The sequence below is a fragment of the Marmota marmota genome, unplaced genomic scaffold (assembly GCF_001458135.2).
Source record: "Marmota marmota marmota unplaced genomic scaffold, marMar, whole genome shotgun sequence".
NCBI lineage: Eukaryota > Metazoa > Chordata > Mammalia > Rodentia > Sciuridae > Marmota > Marmota marmota.
This window is the reverse complement of record NW_025999941.1, coordinates 9,629,828-9,644,931: the sequence shown is the minus strand read 5'-3', so window position 1 is coordinate 9,644,931 and position 15,104 is coordinate 9,629,828. Positions and strand designations below refer to the sequence as shown.

At 43.9% G+C, this 15,104-nt stretch overlaps 2 protein-coding genes across 5 annotated transcripts in view; one reads left to right on the top strand and one right to left on the bottom strand.

The window, feature by feature from the left end:
- Chdh (choline dehydrogenase) overlaps positions 1–1,043 on the bottom strand; it is a 32,105-nt gene extending 31,062 nt beyond the window's left edge. For 2 of the 3 annotated variants that reach the window (XR_001504433.2, XM_015494426.2), the window contains exon 1: positions 749–1,043. The gene's annotated coding sequence lies outside the window, so the exon portion shown is untranslated. The remainder of the gene's footprint in view (positions 1–748) is intronic. The other variant, XM_048801130.1, reaches the window with a different exon arrangement.
- Positions 958–14,853, top strand: Il17rb (interleukin 17 receptor B). 2 transcript variants are annotated; one of them, XM_048801132.1, is made up of 11 exons: positions 958–1,065; positions 3,308–3,332; positions 4,102–4,242; positions 5,658–5,785; positions 6,152–6,278; positions 7,086–7,133; positions 8,604–8,746; positions 9,096–9,161; positions 10,117–10,216; positions 11,194–11,292; positions 12,437–14,853. In XM_048801132.1, exons 3-11 carry the CDS (start codon positions 4,119–4,121, stop codon positions 12,997–12,999), a joined length of 1,398 nt encoding a protein of 465 aa, XP_048657089.1. In that variant the 5' UTR covers positions 958–1,065; positions 3,308–3,332; positions 4,102–4,118; the 3' UTR covers positions 13,000–14,853. The 2 variants fall into 2 exon arrangements, with proteins under 2 accessions (XP_048657089.1, XP_015349914.1); XM_015494428.2 differs by lacking the exon at positions 958–1,065 and adding an exon at positions 1,114–1,290.
- Positions 14,854–15,104: the final 251 nt, after the last annotated feature.

Below are 15,104 nucleotides of genomic sequence, written 5' to 3'. Positions count from 1 at the left end.
TCAGGACTAGCTCAAAGTAGGGCCTCAGTAAACACAGGTTGATTCAATATAACCTCTCACCAGCTGACAACTCTTCCACAAGTCTTGGCTTCTCACGTGCAAAATGGAGCAAATTCAGCCCATGAGCCTGAGACCCTGAGTTAAACCCAATCTTTTTACAAATGAGGGGGCTGTGGCATGAGAGTTCCAGGCTCTGTACTGTTGTTAGCCCAACTGTTTTTCAGCCGTCCCCCAAACAACTATATCTCAAAGGACGGTAGTCCCTGGACCACCCACCCTAGAATTAGGGGAGTAAGGCTGCTGCTAAATCTAGACCTTGGGCTAGCTGGGCCCGGCAGTCCCAGTCTCATTTAGGCAGCACTGGGAGATCCTGAGCACAAATTGGGGAAACACATGTCTAAACCCACAATGCTGAGGCTTCACTTCAGCTTCTGGAGCCTCAAGTGTTACAGTCAGACCTCATTTTATGGAGTTACACAGTTACCAGAAAACCGGAGGGGCTGGAGTAGAGATTCCTATCACTTTTATCGCTAAGTTCCTGCTGAGCACTAGCTCTTTAATGGGGCTTCGGGGACCGCGTCCCACTACTTTTCCTCCTGGGGCTCTGCCGCTGGGTAAAGGGAGCCCAAGTCTCCGCGTCCATCAGGGTCCTCCTGATCCACCACGCCTCCTCCGGGAGGCTCCGTGGGGACCCGCGCCACCGTGGGTTGGGTAGGCAGAGGGCCAGAGCGAGTTGCCCACTACTTACCCTGGGAAGGTGGGTCCCGGTGCCGAGCAGGAGCGAGCAGCTACCTCCAGACCACTGCTCAGCTACGCTTTAACTGGCGGCACCGGCCCAGCTCGCGCTCTCGGCTTCTGTAAGGGTCCCGTGGGCCGCTCGGCCGTGTGTGCTCCGGGACTGGAACTCGCGGACGCGTGGAGCGCACAGGCTGCAGACGTGTGGGGTCGCAGCATCGGCTCAGTGCGCGCACATGTGCGCTGGGGTGGTACAGCCTCCACTGCTCGGCTCTGCCCTTGAAGGGGCCCGAGCGGCTCGGACCCCGCCCATCCGCACGAGCCCCACAGGTGAGGTCGCTGCGCCTTCAGCCACCCTGTGCTGCTGGGCGGCCGGGAGGCCCGAGGGAGGGCGCTGGAAGAGGCGGAGCCCAAGAGGGCTGTCCTGGGCGCCGGGATAAGAGCGCAGCTGGAGGCTGTCCCGCGTCCCGCGTGGTGGTGGGCGGCGGCCAGGCTATGTTGCTTGTGCTGCTGAGCCTGGCCGCGCTATGCTGGAGCGCCATGCTCGGAGAGCCGGTAAGCCCCTGCCCACATCCCTTTCCCTAGACTGTCTCTTGAGCCTGGACCCTGACTGCGTCGGGGCTGCTAGCCCACGCTGCTAAAGATGACCACTCTGTGGGGTGGACAGGTCTGCACTACCTGGAGTAGCCTCGATGAGCCTCAGACCCCCATCAGCCGGCTGTTTTTAGCCTCGCCAGCGATGGGTGTCAGGCTGCTTGGGTCAGGGGCGTGGGAATCCAGACCGACCTGGTCACAAATGCCATCATGGGTTCTTAATTCAGTCTTTTATGCTCACCTAGCCTCCGTTATCCTCACTGGTTAAAAGGGGGGCGGGGGCGTGCAGGAGTAAGTACCTAACTCATCCTGGTCGCCTAACATGTATTCCATAACCTGCAAAGAGCCTCTCTGCTGATGAGTAGGCGCCCATTTATGCTGGCCATCTGCTCACCTGTGGGGGCACAAGAACTGCTTCTCCATTACCACCGGCCTGCTCCCCCGCCCCCCCCCATTTTCTTGATACTGGGAATTGAACCCAGGGATGCTGAGCTACATCCCCAGCATCCCCAGTTCCTCCCTTTGGGAAAAAAAAATTTATTTTGAGACAGGGTCTGGCTAAGTTGCGGAGGCTGGCCTGGAACTTGTGATCCTCCTACATCAGCCTCCTAAGTCTCTGGGATTACAAGCATAAACCACCACACCCTGCTGCCTGCTCTTTCTTTTCTCCTTTCTTTCATTCTTTTTCCCTTGTTGACTTGTGATTCCCTTTCCCCAGTGTCTTGAATGATTGAAGGAATCTTCTGGCTTGCTAAAGCCCCCAACATATATTCAAAACCAATCTATGGACTGTTAGCATAGCAAATAGCCTAAAAGTATGGTTGTTACTTATTCATGGTTATGGACACCCATCCATTGTGTCCTGATGCCTTCTGCTACTACCATTGCCTCTTTGTTCTGAGGTCCTCTTGACATTCGATGCTGCAGCAAGAATTCATTGCCTTTGTGGCAGTTACTGTAAGGTCTACAGTATTAACTCTGTCAAGTTTAGAGCTATTGCTTTGCTTCTTCCTAACACTTGCGTCACCAGTTCTTTGACAAGACTTCAGTTTCCAGTATGGTGGCTTATTTGTTTAAAAAGAATGTCTGATGATATCCTTCCAGAGTTCAGTTTCACAAGGACAAAGGGATGATTGACAACTTCACCTAAACCCAAATTACTCAAACCCTCAAAAGTCTTCTTTGTCTTCTGTTTTACAAGGTGTTGGAAATGTGGAGGTTTAGAGGGATTGGATTCCAGACCTGGTGAATTTATCACATTGAGTTTCTTCATTGGAACTTGCTCCTGTCTGAGAGTTAAATGTTTTAGGTTGAGTATGTAATGCCAAAACCAAAATTTTAAATATTTCTTAAGAAAATATTTCTTAAGAAAAAAACAGTTAACTTCAAAGGGTTTCTCACCAACCTTTCTTGGACATTGATGATACATATTTGCTTTTTTGAAAGCTCTTTAAAAAAAAAAAAACAGGATGAAGTGACAGTTGTTTATGGTTTTCTAAATAGCTCTAGTAAGTCCTTCTGTATTAGAAGAGAAATATGTGAAAAAAACCTGAGGAAGGTATTGTGGACTGCATTCATTGCTTTCTTCTGCTCATCCCCTGACCCTGGGGAAACTCATATACTCCAGACCATCCTGAAAACTGAGAGTTAAGCATTGGAGTGTGAAGGGACCTCATGATGATGGTCCAGAGTCATCCCTGGCTAGAGGCAGAGAAGGCTAATGCCCAGAGACTCACTCCTGGTCTTCAAGTGAACTAATGGGTCAGCTTGAGGAGCAGGCATACTGATGGCTGAATCCATGGTCCAATCATAGCTTAGTTTCCCCTAGCTGTGAAGCACAAGCAGCTCATTTTTACTTTGAAAATTTGTCACTTATGTATGCATTTAACAAAAAAGATAGTGTGTTGTCTGATTTGGTAAAGGAAGGCTTGTGGTTTACTGGCTTCAACATGACACTTGGTTTCTTTTTCTCTTGCAGACCATTCAGTGTGGCTCTGAAACTGGTAGGTGCCTTAGGGAATGGTTATTTGGGACATTATACTCAAAGAAGGCCTGAATTCAGGCAGTGGGTGTTTGGAGACCAGGTAAAGGATGAGCCTGTTAGCTGATGTGTTTTAAGTTCTTAAGATAGAAATCTGGGGGAATACAGAGGTGTTTGAGATGGGTTGGCCTCCTGACCAGTCAGGGGGCACAGTAGGGCACAGCATGCAAGACAGAAAGCAATGCCTGCTTCCCTGCAAAGAGAGATCAAGGGCTGGAGAGGGAGATCACTTATAACTAGGACCTGGTAGCAAATGTTTGTAGAATAAATGCTTGAGAGTATAACACTGAAGAATGGGTGGGCTTCTGCCCAGGAAATGTGAATAGGGAGGGTAAACTGGAGGAGAGATAGCAGCTGCAGCAGCAAAGGCTAGGAAGTGGGTATGTGTGGTGGTATATGCCAGCTGGCTGAAGTCCTATGCTGAAGCACAGGGATGGCAAGACTGACCCTAATGAACATGGCAATACACTAAGCATGTCCACACATAGAGAGAGGCACCTGAAGTAGTCCCAGGGGATGTGTAGTTTGAGGCCAGAAGGCTGAAAGCATTAATCTCAGTTCAGCATCACCTCAGCTATAAATTGGCCAGCACCCAGAAATGTTTGGCCTGATTAGCAGGAAGAGTTAATGAATTGTGAATGGGGGATGGAGCAGGGTGATTTGGTTACAGGAGATGATATCAGACTCAGCAGGGAAGAGGAGTGTCAATGGGAAATCTTGCCTTTTCCCAGGGCTGTCTCCAGAGTGGATGGTCCAACACAATCTGACCCCAGGGGACTTGAGGGACCTCCGTGTGGAACTTGCTAAAACCAGTGCTGCAACAGAGGACTATTCAATTTTGATGAACATAAGCTGGATACTCCGAGCAGATGGTAGGTTTGCTGATGCAAATCAAAGATAAGTTCTGAAGTGTCTAATGAACCAGAAGTGTGCAGGCAGGATGACCCATTAATCCTGCTCCTAGACATACCCAACAGAAATACATACATGCATCAAAAATACATCAAAAGCCACTGGTTAAGATGTTCCCAGCAGCACTATTTGTAAGAGCCCAAAGGACTTAAATATCCAATGGAAAAATGGAATCCAAGACAGCAATAGGAATAAATGATGTTACTACACATAATATAGGTGTCACAAACATAAGAAGCCAGGTTATGAAGAGTTTATGCACTGATGTCTATATGCATGCCTACAACTATGATGCTTTCTAAAAAAGGGCAAAATGAATGCAGTGGGCAAAGTGGGCAAAGTTAGAAGTTGGGATGGTGGTTACTTTGGGGGTGGGATGACTGAAACGAAGCATGAGGGGCACTCCTGGGGGTTTTCTTAACCCAAACTGGCTGCATGAATGTGCAAAGTCATTACGTGGTACACTGATGACATGGTATATTTCCATATGGAAGAAGATGGGTTAAGCCCAGCGATAACTCCCCCAGTTAAGGAAAACTCAGGTTACTTTTCTGTTTCCCAAATAATATTGTGAAAGTTCTGGCATTTCCCTTAGATTACACTCCAAGGCAACTGGCAGGTTCTTCAGATGAGCTAATTCCAGGATCCACCCAGGATCTCAGTGCCCATGTTTGTAGTTTCCATCTGATAAAATAGTTAAATTTGATGCAGCCAAAAATACATGAGTGCCAGGCACTGAGAGATAGGTCAATTATTCCCCCCATAAGGTTTCAGAGAGGTTGGGAGGCAGACACAGGCAGTGACCAGGAAGCCCTGAAGGGGACTGTGTCCCATGTGAGTGGGATGCAGGCAGGGAAGACCAGGAGGGAGGCCCTGGCAAGACTCCTTTGTGAAATGATACACTAAGGCTTTGGCCCATCCCTGGCAAAATGAGCTCTTTGTGTGCCTTGTTATAGGCCATGGTACACATATTGGACTTTACCAGAGTCAGACTTGCAGAGGCAGGAATGGGAGGAAAGGACATGCCACGGAGAAGAGTCAGTGTGGAAAAAGAAGCAGTCAGGACATGCATGGCTTGATGATACTCTTGGAGGGTCTTTATGGGGTTCCCAATGCAGGCCTGTTCCTCTCAGAGATCCAGAATAGAACAGATGTTAAGCTAATCACAGGTATCCTGAGAGTTCACACCCAAGTTGTGAAAGCTAGGCACTGCTGCTTGAAACTCCCTGAGCCTCACTGACTTCATCTGTATACTGGGGACAGCAGGGCCTACCTTTTGGTGCTATTGTGATTACGGACTGAAATGAAGCATGTAAAGTATCTAGCATCCAGTCATATAGTAAGTGACAAACAAATGTCTCAACTCTCTCTGCAGCCAGCATCCGCTTGTTGAAGGCCACCAAGATCTGTGTGACAGGCAAAAACAACTTCCAGTCATATGCCTGTGTGAGGTGCAACTACACGAAGGCCTTCCAGAGTCAGACCAGACCCTCTGGTGGCAAAGTAAGCACTTTGAGGGATGTGGCCAGTAGGGGAACATGAACCATGTGCTGCTCAAATAGGCTGATGAGCAGCTGTGACACAGAACAGGACACTTGAGTCCAAGTCCCAGTTTGGGCCACTTCTGTGCATTAGGCAAGTCAGAATTTCTGGGCCTCAGTTTCCCTTCCAGCAAAGTGAGGGGTCTTAAATTACATCCTGGCTCTAAAATCTCACTTTTCTGATTGTATGAGTCATACCAGCAGACTGTGTGGCACCAATTCCCTAAGTAAACATTGGCTACGACTCAAGTTTCAGTAGAAGTGTAAGGGATGAAAGTAAAAATGGAAAGGGCAACACATAGATGCTGTTCCTTGTTCTGCCTTCCAGTGGACATTCTCCTACGTTGGCTTTCCTGTGGAGCTGAGCACGCTCTATCTCATTGGGGCCCATAATATCCCCAATGCAAATATGAATGAAGACAGCCCTTCTTTGTCTGTGAACTTCACTTCACCAGGTAATCTTTCTCAACTTCTCAGTTATTCTGTCTTGCTGGGACACTGGCTTTGATTCATAGAGTCAAAGTGAGGCTTTGGCCTTGCAAGGTCTCGGTTTCCTCATACGTGATACAGAGTTATAACCGCTCCTTACTCACAGAGCTGTGAGGGTTAAATCGGGTAAAATGAAGGGAAAAACCCATTTCTATGGGTGCGCTGAGTGCTTGATGGGAGTCATCTCACCAAGCCTCCCAACAAACCTAAGGTTGGGAAAGCCCCATCTTAAAGATGAAGAGACCAAGAGGTCAAGTCATTCATGCTGGGCTGTATACACAGGAAAAATGAAGGTGATGTTCAAACTCTGGTCGTTCTTGATTAATGCACTTCCACCATCCACGGTGTTTCTGGTACCATGCCATTTATCACACAGTAGTTCCCAGCTTCCTTGATGAAACCAAATATCATTTTGTAATTGATTGATTGCAGTACTTGGGCTGGAACCCAGGGATGCTCTACCACTGAGCAACATCCCTGGCCCGTTTTATATATGTTTTTAGACATGGTGACTTTCCAAGTGTTTTCTTGAGGATTGTTAACTGTTTTGATAAAGCCTGTATTTAAATTAAGATGGGTTACCACTCTATGGACAGATGATTTTTGTTCAAGAATAAAATGTCAGGGTCCCACTGATTTGCTATCTCACTTGTATCTGGAATATTTTGGCAATTTGCTATAGGTGTGATATGTGTGCGTGTGCTTGTACTTGTTGACAGGGAGTAGCATGGATACCTTTTCCTAAGTGTAACAAGTTTCATTCATATTCCCAGGCTGCCTAGACCACATAATGAAATACAAAAAAAAGTGTATCAAGGCAGGTAAGTAAATACAGCACTCTGCTCTTTATTATTTGAAGATAGTTATAAATTGAGCCAGCACAGCTCTATCCATTCTTTTACAGATGAAATAACCAAGGCTCAAAGTGGGGAGTTATGTATTCAAGTTGCTTGATGAAGAACAGCAGCAGCCAGGGCTCCTGATGCCTGGCTAGCACTTGCCCACTGGGGCAGAAAGCCTATCCAGGGAAAGATTCTTAGTAAAGATTTATGTATTAGAACAGTCACACGAAACCACCTCCACTGCTTGGTTAAACTAACATTTTAGCCCAAACCATACTTATAGTGGTGCCAATCAAAGGCCTTTCCTGATACTAAGGGAGCTCTGAGTCCTTTCACAGGCTCACTAGTGCTACTGACCTATGGCTGTGAGAAACCTGAGGATTTTCTGTTTGGATTAGCAAACATTTAGGGTGGGAGTGTTAGTCTAAGTAATAACCTAGAAGTATGCTCTCAACCTGTGTTCTCAAAGAAGATCACCTCTCCCATGCTAACTATTAGAACTCTGCCCCTTGAATTGTAGAATAGTCTCTTTAGGATAATCAGTCGGAAATACCCAACTTCTGGGGGAGTTTTGTTTATTTCCAGGCAGTATAGTCTTGGGATGTTAATAAGAGTGGTGGTATTTGGAGGGATTAGTCTCTATCTTTTAGGCACCCTTCACCCTTTACCAAACTAAGCTACAAATGCTGTTCTTGCTAGAGACAGCCCTGGAGTACTGGGCTTCCTCTCTTGCCTCATGGAGAGAGAAATTTGTAGGAACATAGTTGGGGTTTAGGGGGAGTAAGGTCTAAGGGCCTGGAAATCAGTCCTAGAATGAAAGATAGTTTCAAGCCAGGGCCTGAAATGGTCTCTTAGGTGGGGAAGATAACACTATCACATGTCATGTTCATGGAAATCAACCTTGTTCTTATTTGCAAGTCACATCAATGGAACAACTGACTTTTTCTGACACAGTTCACCTGTGAGAGTATCCTCCAAGCTATGAGGCACTTCCTTCTTTGTATTCAGTAAAGCTAACACAATGCTGTGATGGATGGAGCGCCTAGAACTGTGTCCTTATCTAGGTCATCGTACTCCTGATCCTGAATTCACTCACTCCATAATCATAGACATGTATCTCAACCTGTGGTTCCTTCTCACATTCTGAGGACAAAATACTGGCCTTAGCCCGTAATTCAAATAGAAGCTGAGAACAGAAGCTAGTGGAAAAAAAAATCAATCTTTGCCTCCTACCGCACTTTAGCAAAGCAGTGGCATGGGGTCTCTAAACTTTCTTGGACTGCAGGTACTCTGACACTGGAAGCAATGTTTAAAAAGCACACTATGTAGTGGAGACATTATCTTGGTGTTTGCCTGAGAACTTGGGTTTCTCTTTTTAGTAAAGCCCTTTTGGGAACTTAAAGGGAAAGTTTAGCAAGTTCATTCACGTGGTTTGCTCTCAACTCTTAGGAAGCCTGTGGGATCCCAACATCACTGCTTGTAAGAAGAATGAGAAGATGGTTGAAGTGAATTTTACAACCAGTTCCCTTGGAAACAGATACACGGTTCTTATCCAACAGAGCACCAGAATTTGGTTTTCTCAAGTGTTTGAGGTACTTCTATCCTTGGTTCCCTTATCATCACCCCCATCCTCAACCTCCAGCTTCCTTATCTTGTTGAAGGAAAAAGCATAGAAACTAGGATTCCCTGAAGAAGGCTTTTCAGAGAGCAGAGAAATGTGTTGTCCAAATGTGCTTGGCCATTTTGATTAATTTGACACATTAAAAAAAAAAATCCTTGTGTATACTGGGATATAGTACTAAAACCAACCAAAAGTAGAAGTTTCCAAAGTATGAAATGAATCCTTATTCCCATAATGAATTGAAGTCAGTTTGGGAAATGGCTTCTTCATTGACAGTCTTTGATATGCTCACTCATATGACTTCATCTCACCTGCACCAGAACAAAACAAAGCGAACTACGACAGCCATCCTAGTGACTGAGGAAAGTGAAGGTGCTGTGGTTCAGGTAAGTTTAGTGAGGTGCTTTGGGGAGGGGAGGGACTCTAAAAGACTGTTCCACCGTTTTGTGAGCTTTTTTACAGGGTGAGTCACTTTTCTCAAATTTACTCCTGCATCGGGATGCTAGTGATGTTAACGGGGATCCATGATGGTTAGATCAGGAAGCTGACAGTCCCTTTTGCTTATAGTAGCTGTTGACTTTCCAGATTGCTTTTATTTCCATTTTCTGTCACAGATCCTCATGGTAATACTGAGATGGGAGAACCATTTTATTCCCCCAGCCTCAGTTTTAACTGCAAAATGAAGTTGCAGAGGATTTGAAGTTGGAAGGTTTGGGTTCCAGATCAGTGTATGTATGAACATTAGAGAGTGACTGCCTGTCCTCTCAGGGTCTCAGTTGACCCAGCTGGAAATGGAAGTTGGTTGGGTAGATGCTCTCTGATCTCTTGCAACTGTTGAGCAACTGTTGACTTTAGGATGTGGGGACACAGCCACCCTGGAGAGGAGAGGGGAGGAGCTTTTGTCCTTCATTCTCTGGGATAGGAAGGCAGTACTAAAACTGGCCAGAGAAAGCAGACTTTCACGGCTTATTATGATTGTGCTCCTCTTCTAGGAAACCATTGACTTTTCCAGGCAGGGGACTTCCCTGACTGAGGTTAATATGAGTCTTACTGCTCACTGTCCTGGAGATATTTGCATATGTATTAGGATATAACCTAACCCCTTTAGGTAATAAAATCAATAGGAGTCTTAAAGGACATTTCCATGTTCGGTCATTAGATTGGATTTCTAGATTTCTAGGCATTTCTAGGCTACACAAGTGTGACCAAGGGGAAAATGTCCATGACAAGTGCAGAGATAGGGTTGGAACCAGAAAAAAGGGGAAAACATGGTGGAAGTAGAAAAACTGTTAAGATTGTCTGAAGTGTGGTGTGAACTTTGAACCTCTGGTTTTTCCTCAGTTAATTCCATATTTCCCTACCTGTGGCAACGACTGTATCAGACGCAAAGGGACCGTGGTGCTTTGCCCAAAGATAGTTGTCCCCTTCCCTCCAGATAACAGTAAGTGCCTGGTCATTTCACTGGGTAATCAGAGGCTCAGGTCATAGGCACAGCCTCCATTAACTCTGTCTGTAGAGAATCTTGAGGGCCTTTGCATGCTGAACTGGGGTACAGAGTGATTCCACTGCTGGCCTATAAAACCCCAAATCCAAATACAGACTCGAAACTTTACAGAACAGGATATATGAAACAGTGCACAATGATCAAAGTGCCACAGGAATCTGCTGAAAAGTCAATGGTGTAAAAGGACTAGGAATAAGAGGGAATGTATATTTCATGCATTCTGATTCTCTCATCAGTCTCAGTGGGGCTGTGACTTGATGTGGTCACTTTGCCAACATTTGGATAACAAATCAGAAATACTGTTTTGTCTCTCTAGAGATGTCAGGTTTTTTAAATTTTTTTTTAATTTTTAATTTTTTTTTTTTATTACAGATGGACAAGTGTTCCTGCAAGTAGCCTGGGGTGGGTCAAAAGATAGAAGGTGTTAATTCTTAAGAATCTCAGCCAAACACACTGAGGACAACCTGGGTGCCTCATAATTCTAACTTCTGTGTTAGGGTGCCTGAGCTTGTGGCAACCTCGGTGTTCTTGTGAAGGGATGGCATAATTTCCCATCTCAAAAAACAGCTTTTAAAAATGCCACGTATGTATACTGTTTATATAACAAATATACCCAGAATAACACTAATTCCTCAAAGCACACAAAACTGATGTAAGCTCAGGTTACCATAGTGAAAATGTCTGTGTGTGTGTTTAAGAAGCAAGAAACCCTAGAGTCTCTGGAGAACTCCCCAGGTCCCACATCTCTTGGGAGAATCTAATGAGAAACCTGGACACTGTGGGAAAACACACTGATGAGCAGATCTGACCCCTGGTTTTAAAGGGATCTAAACTTCTACAGAGAGTAAAACTCTGTTTTCAAATACACAATAAATTGGTTTTATTTTGCTGAAGGTAAGCTTTGTTTTCTCCAGATAGAAGCGTGCTAGGAGGCTGGCTGCCTTTGCTTCTCTCGTTGCTGCTAGTGGCCACCATGGTGCTGGTGTTTGGGATCTACCTAATGTGGAGGCATGGTAAGATTATAATTCTCTCAAGGTATTCTTATGAGGAAATCACATTTTGAACTTTTTTTGTGGCACTGCTGGGGATCAAACCCAGGGCATCACGCATGCTAGACAAGCACTCTACCAAAGAGTTACACCCTAAGCCCCATGTTTTCAACTTTCTAAAAGGAGATTCCTCTAGAGGCCATCACACTGGCATTTCCCAGGGTTAACACAACATTTATTTAATGCCTTAGAGCACTGTTAGAGAGCCTGACATGCTAACAAACTGGATCACATCTGCCAGGTTAAAGCAGAGTGTGAACTTGGAGATCTGGTAACTACCTACCACCTATTTCATTTTTACCATGGAGGCTTCTACAAATACTGAAATGGGCAAAAAATGGCTAGAAGTCTACTGTCACCTGTGACACATGTTCTAGGCTAGTCCTTACTTTTTAAAAAGTTCTTTAAGACCTAAGAACAATTGGTATACTAAGGTCTCTGCAAACTCTAGAATACTTGAGTACTTGACAACAGAAGTCAAGGAATTAATATAGAATCAGAGCTCGCAGCCACCCAATAAAGACTCTGCAGCTTTCCTCCACATGTACAAGAGGAAATGTAAATGCATCCTTTGAGTTGCATGCAACGTTGTATGTAGAACAAGATCAATTCCATGTTCTGTGCTCAGAAAGCTATGAGAACTGTGACCTCAGGAAGACTTATGTTTAGGAAATGCTATTTGAACTGTATTAGTTGTAGTTTCTTTTATAGTCCAGTAGAGGGCAGAATTCCGGTTAAGTTCCAGGGGTTTAACTTTATGGAACACACAGAAACTACCACCTGGAGGTAGAAGAAGGTACAAACTACCCCGCAGAGCTAAACCAACTCAAAATGTGATGTGAAGTGCAGAGATCGGATAGTACCTAAGCCTAAATAATTTCTATAAATTTATTTGAAAAAACAAAGCTCGAGAAGACTAATTTAGTGAGTATGTTTCAGGTGCTATGTCTAAAATGATACCTGAAACATACTCACTAAATCAGTTAGGTCCCAGTGCTCCACTGACATTCTTTCTCAAGTAAGGGATCACTTATCGGGGGTGATTTAGACTAGGGCGAAAGCCTGCTGTTAACTGTTCAGATAATAAATGCTTTTCCTCCTCTCACAGAAAAGATCAAGAACACTTCCCTTCCTACTACAAGTCTACTGCCCCTCATTAAAGTTCTGGTGGTCCACCCATCTGAAATATGTTTCCATCACACAGTTTGTTACTTCACTGAATTTCTTCAAAATAACTGCAGAAGTGAGGTGATCCTTGAAAAATGGCAGAAAAAGAAAATAGCCGAGATGGGTCCAGTTCAGTGGCTTACCACTCAGAAGAAAGCAGCAGATAAAGTAATCTTCCTTCTTTCCAATGATGCCAATACCATGTGCGACGATACCTGTGGCCACAACGAGGGCAGCCCCAGTGAGAACTCTCAAGACCTGTTCCCCCTGGCCTTTAATCTTTTCTGCAGTGATCTGAGCAGCCAGACTCATCTACACAAATACATAGTGGTCTGCTTCAGAGGGGCTGATCCCAAAGACAACTACAGTGCCCTCCATGTCTGCCCCAAGTTCCACCTCATGAAGGATGCCGCGGCTCTCCAAACACAACTTCTCTGTGCTACACAGCACATGTCAGTGGGGAAATGGTCACAAGTCTGCCACAGCAGCTGCTCCCCCTTGTAGCCCACCCAAGAGAAGAGCAAGACCACAAAGCCTTCCTACCCAACCAGTTTTGGAGAGAGCTCTGTGATGACCCTGAAATTTACTACCCAGGCTACTGATAGGGAAGGCTATATATATAGACTTGCTTTAGAACCAGAATAGAGAGAATCAAAACTGAACATACAGATCATAGATTAGTCATTTAAAAATGTTATGCTCGTTTGGGGTTTTAGCTCAGTGGTAGAGAGCTTGCCTCACACACATGAGGCACTAGGTTTCATCCTCAGCACCACATAAAAATAAATCAATAAAATAAAGGTATTGTGTCCATCTACAACTAAAAAAATAAAACAAATGTTATGCTGATAAAATTTTTACAAATGCCACTATTAGAACATCAACGAACTGAGACTAAATTTATAATTAAAGCCAAGTCAATTGTATACCATCAAATCAAGGATAGTTATAACTGAAAATTATAATCATTCTGATAATACTGTGCTTAAGCCATCTTCCAACCAAAAGTCCAATCTTGAATAACCCATGCCTTGAACTGTTGGTAGAAGTGTTTAGTTCTGTAACATTCTAGGTTCAATTAATGAATACTAAATTTAAGAAGCTCTCATTAATTCACTCAGTAGTTTTCTTGGAGAAAACCCCTCTATTACACACAGAAATCCTTCTTTTTCTTTTTTCTTTTTTTTTTTTTTTTAATTCTTTTGGAGCCACATCCCCAGTCCTTTTTATTTTATATTTTGACACAAGGTCTTGCTGAGACTGGCTTTGAACTTACAATCCTCCTGCCTCAGACTCCCAAGCTGCTGGGATTACAGGCATGCACCACCATGCCCACCAGAAATCTGTACCTTTAAGATAGTAAAAGTTGGGTATAATAAACTGGGCCCATCTTAGCCAACCAAATTTGTATCAACTGTAAAGTTTGGTATTTGCTTAGGACCTTCTCTCTCCAAACTAGATTCATGTCTGGACTCTTGTGCAAGTGCCTGTTCATTTAAAATACCAAATTACACTCCTGTAAACCTAATGTCTACCTTTGCCCAAAGTTACCTATTAGAGATCACTATCAAGAGTTTTCAGTTCCTGTTATTACATAATTTTTCATGTTTAAAACAAAACTACTTCTTAGTTTTTTTATTTAGGTAAACTATTGCAACTCACTTATAAAAAGATAACATTGAGAGGTAACTTTCAACCTATCAGCATTATAGAACACAAAGAGGTAAAATATTTAAAGTCTTCCAATTCTTTCCTAAAAGCATCTTTTTCTTAATACAGAGCTCACAAAAATACATTTCTATTAGATGTATTTTCCCAGGAATACTTATACAGTGTAAAAATGAATCTGCTCTGGAATGGGGGTCAATTTCAGATGGATGACTATTAAAATGTACGCATTTGCAGAACAGTCTTAAGAGACCATTTCCTCCTCCTAATAGTTGTCTTATGGATAAAATAAAAACCCAAATAAAGAAGCATAAAGTGAGAACTCACCATATCCAGCTTCATAAGCGGATACTTAGTAATAATGGCTGAAGCAGTATATTTAATGTGGCAAGGCTCATTTATTTGTCATGACAGTTTTCACAATGCCTATCAAAGTGCTGGTAAGAGGAGATGGATATGGCTCACATCAAAACTTGGACTAGTAATCAACTTCCTCTGAATCAGCATATACCCATTATATGTTATGTGAAGAACTATTAGAAACAACTATATACTTCTGAAATAGGCAGTTGATACTAAATTGTGTTGAAACAACCCAGAAACACAAAATCAATATTGTATAAATTTGTAAAAAAGATAATTTTCCAGTTGAAATCATACATCCCGAATAGTATTAGCAAGTTAAAATTATTTTGATGTATTTGTGGACTCTTCTATTCCTAATCTACTGATGGAGTTACACAGGTTATGCTTATCTGTGCAAAATGCCTCAGTACCACATTTCTTCCTGCCTTAGACTTCTTTCTATATTACATTCTTACCTCCAACTCTTACCTTTCCCTGATTTTGTCTCTCCCCACATCTGCAGTCCTGGTCATAGTGGTGACAAGAACAGGCACCTAACAGCTGGGGTCAGGCATTCTCTCCCATCTGCCAGGTCT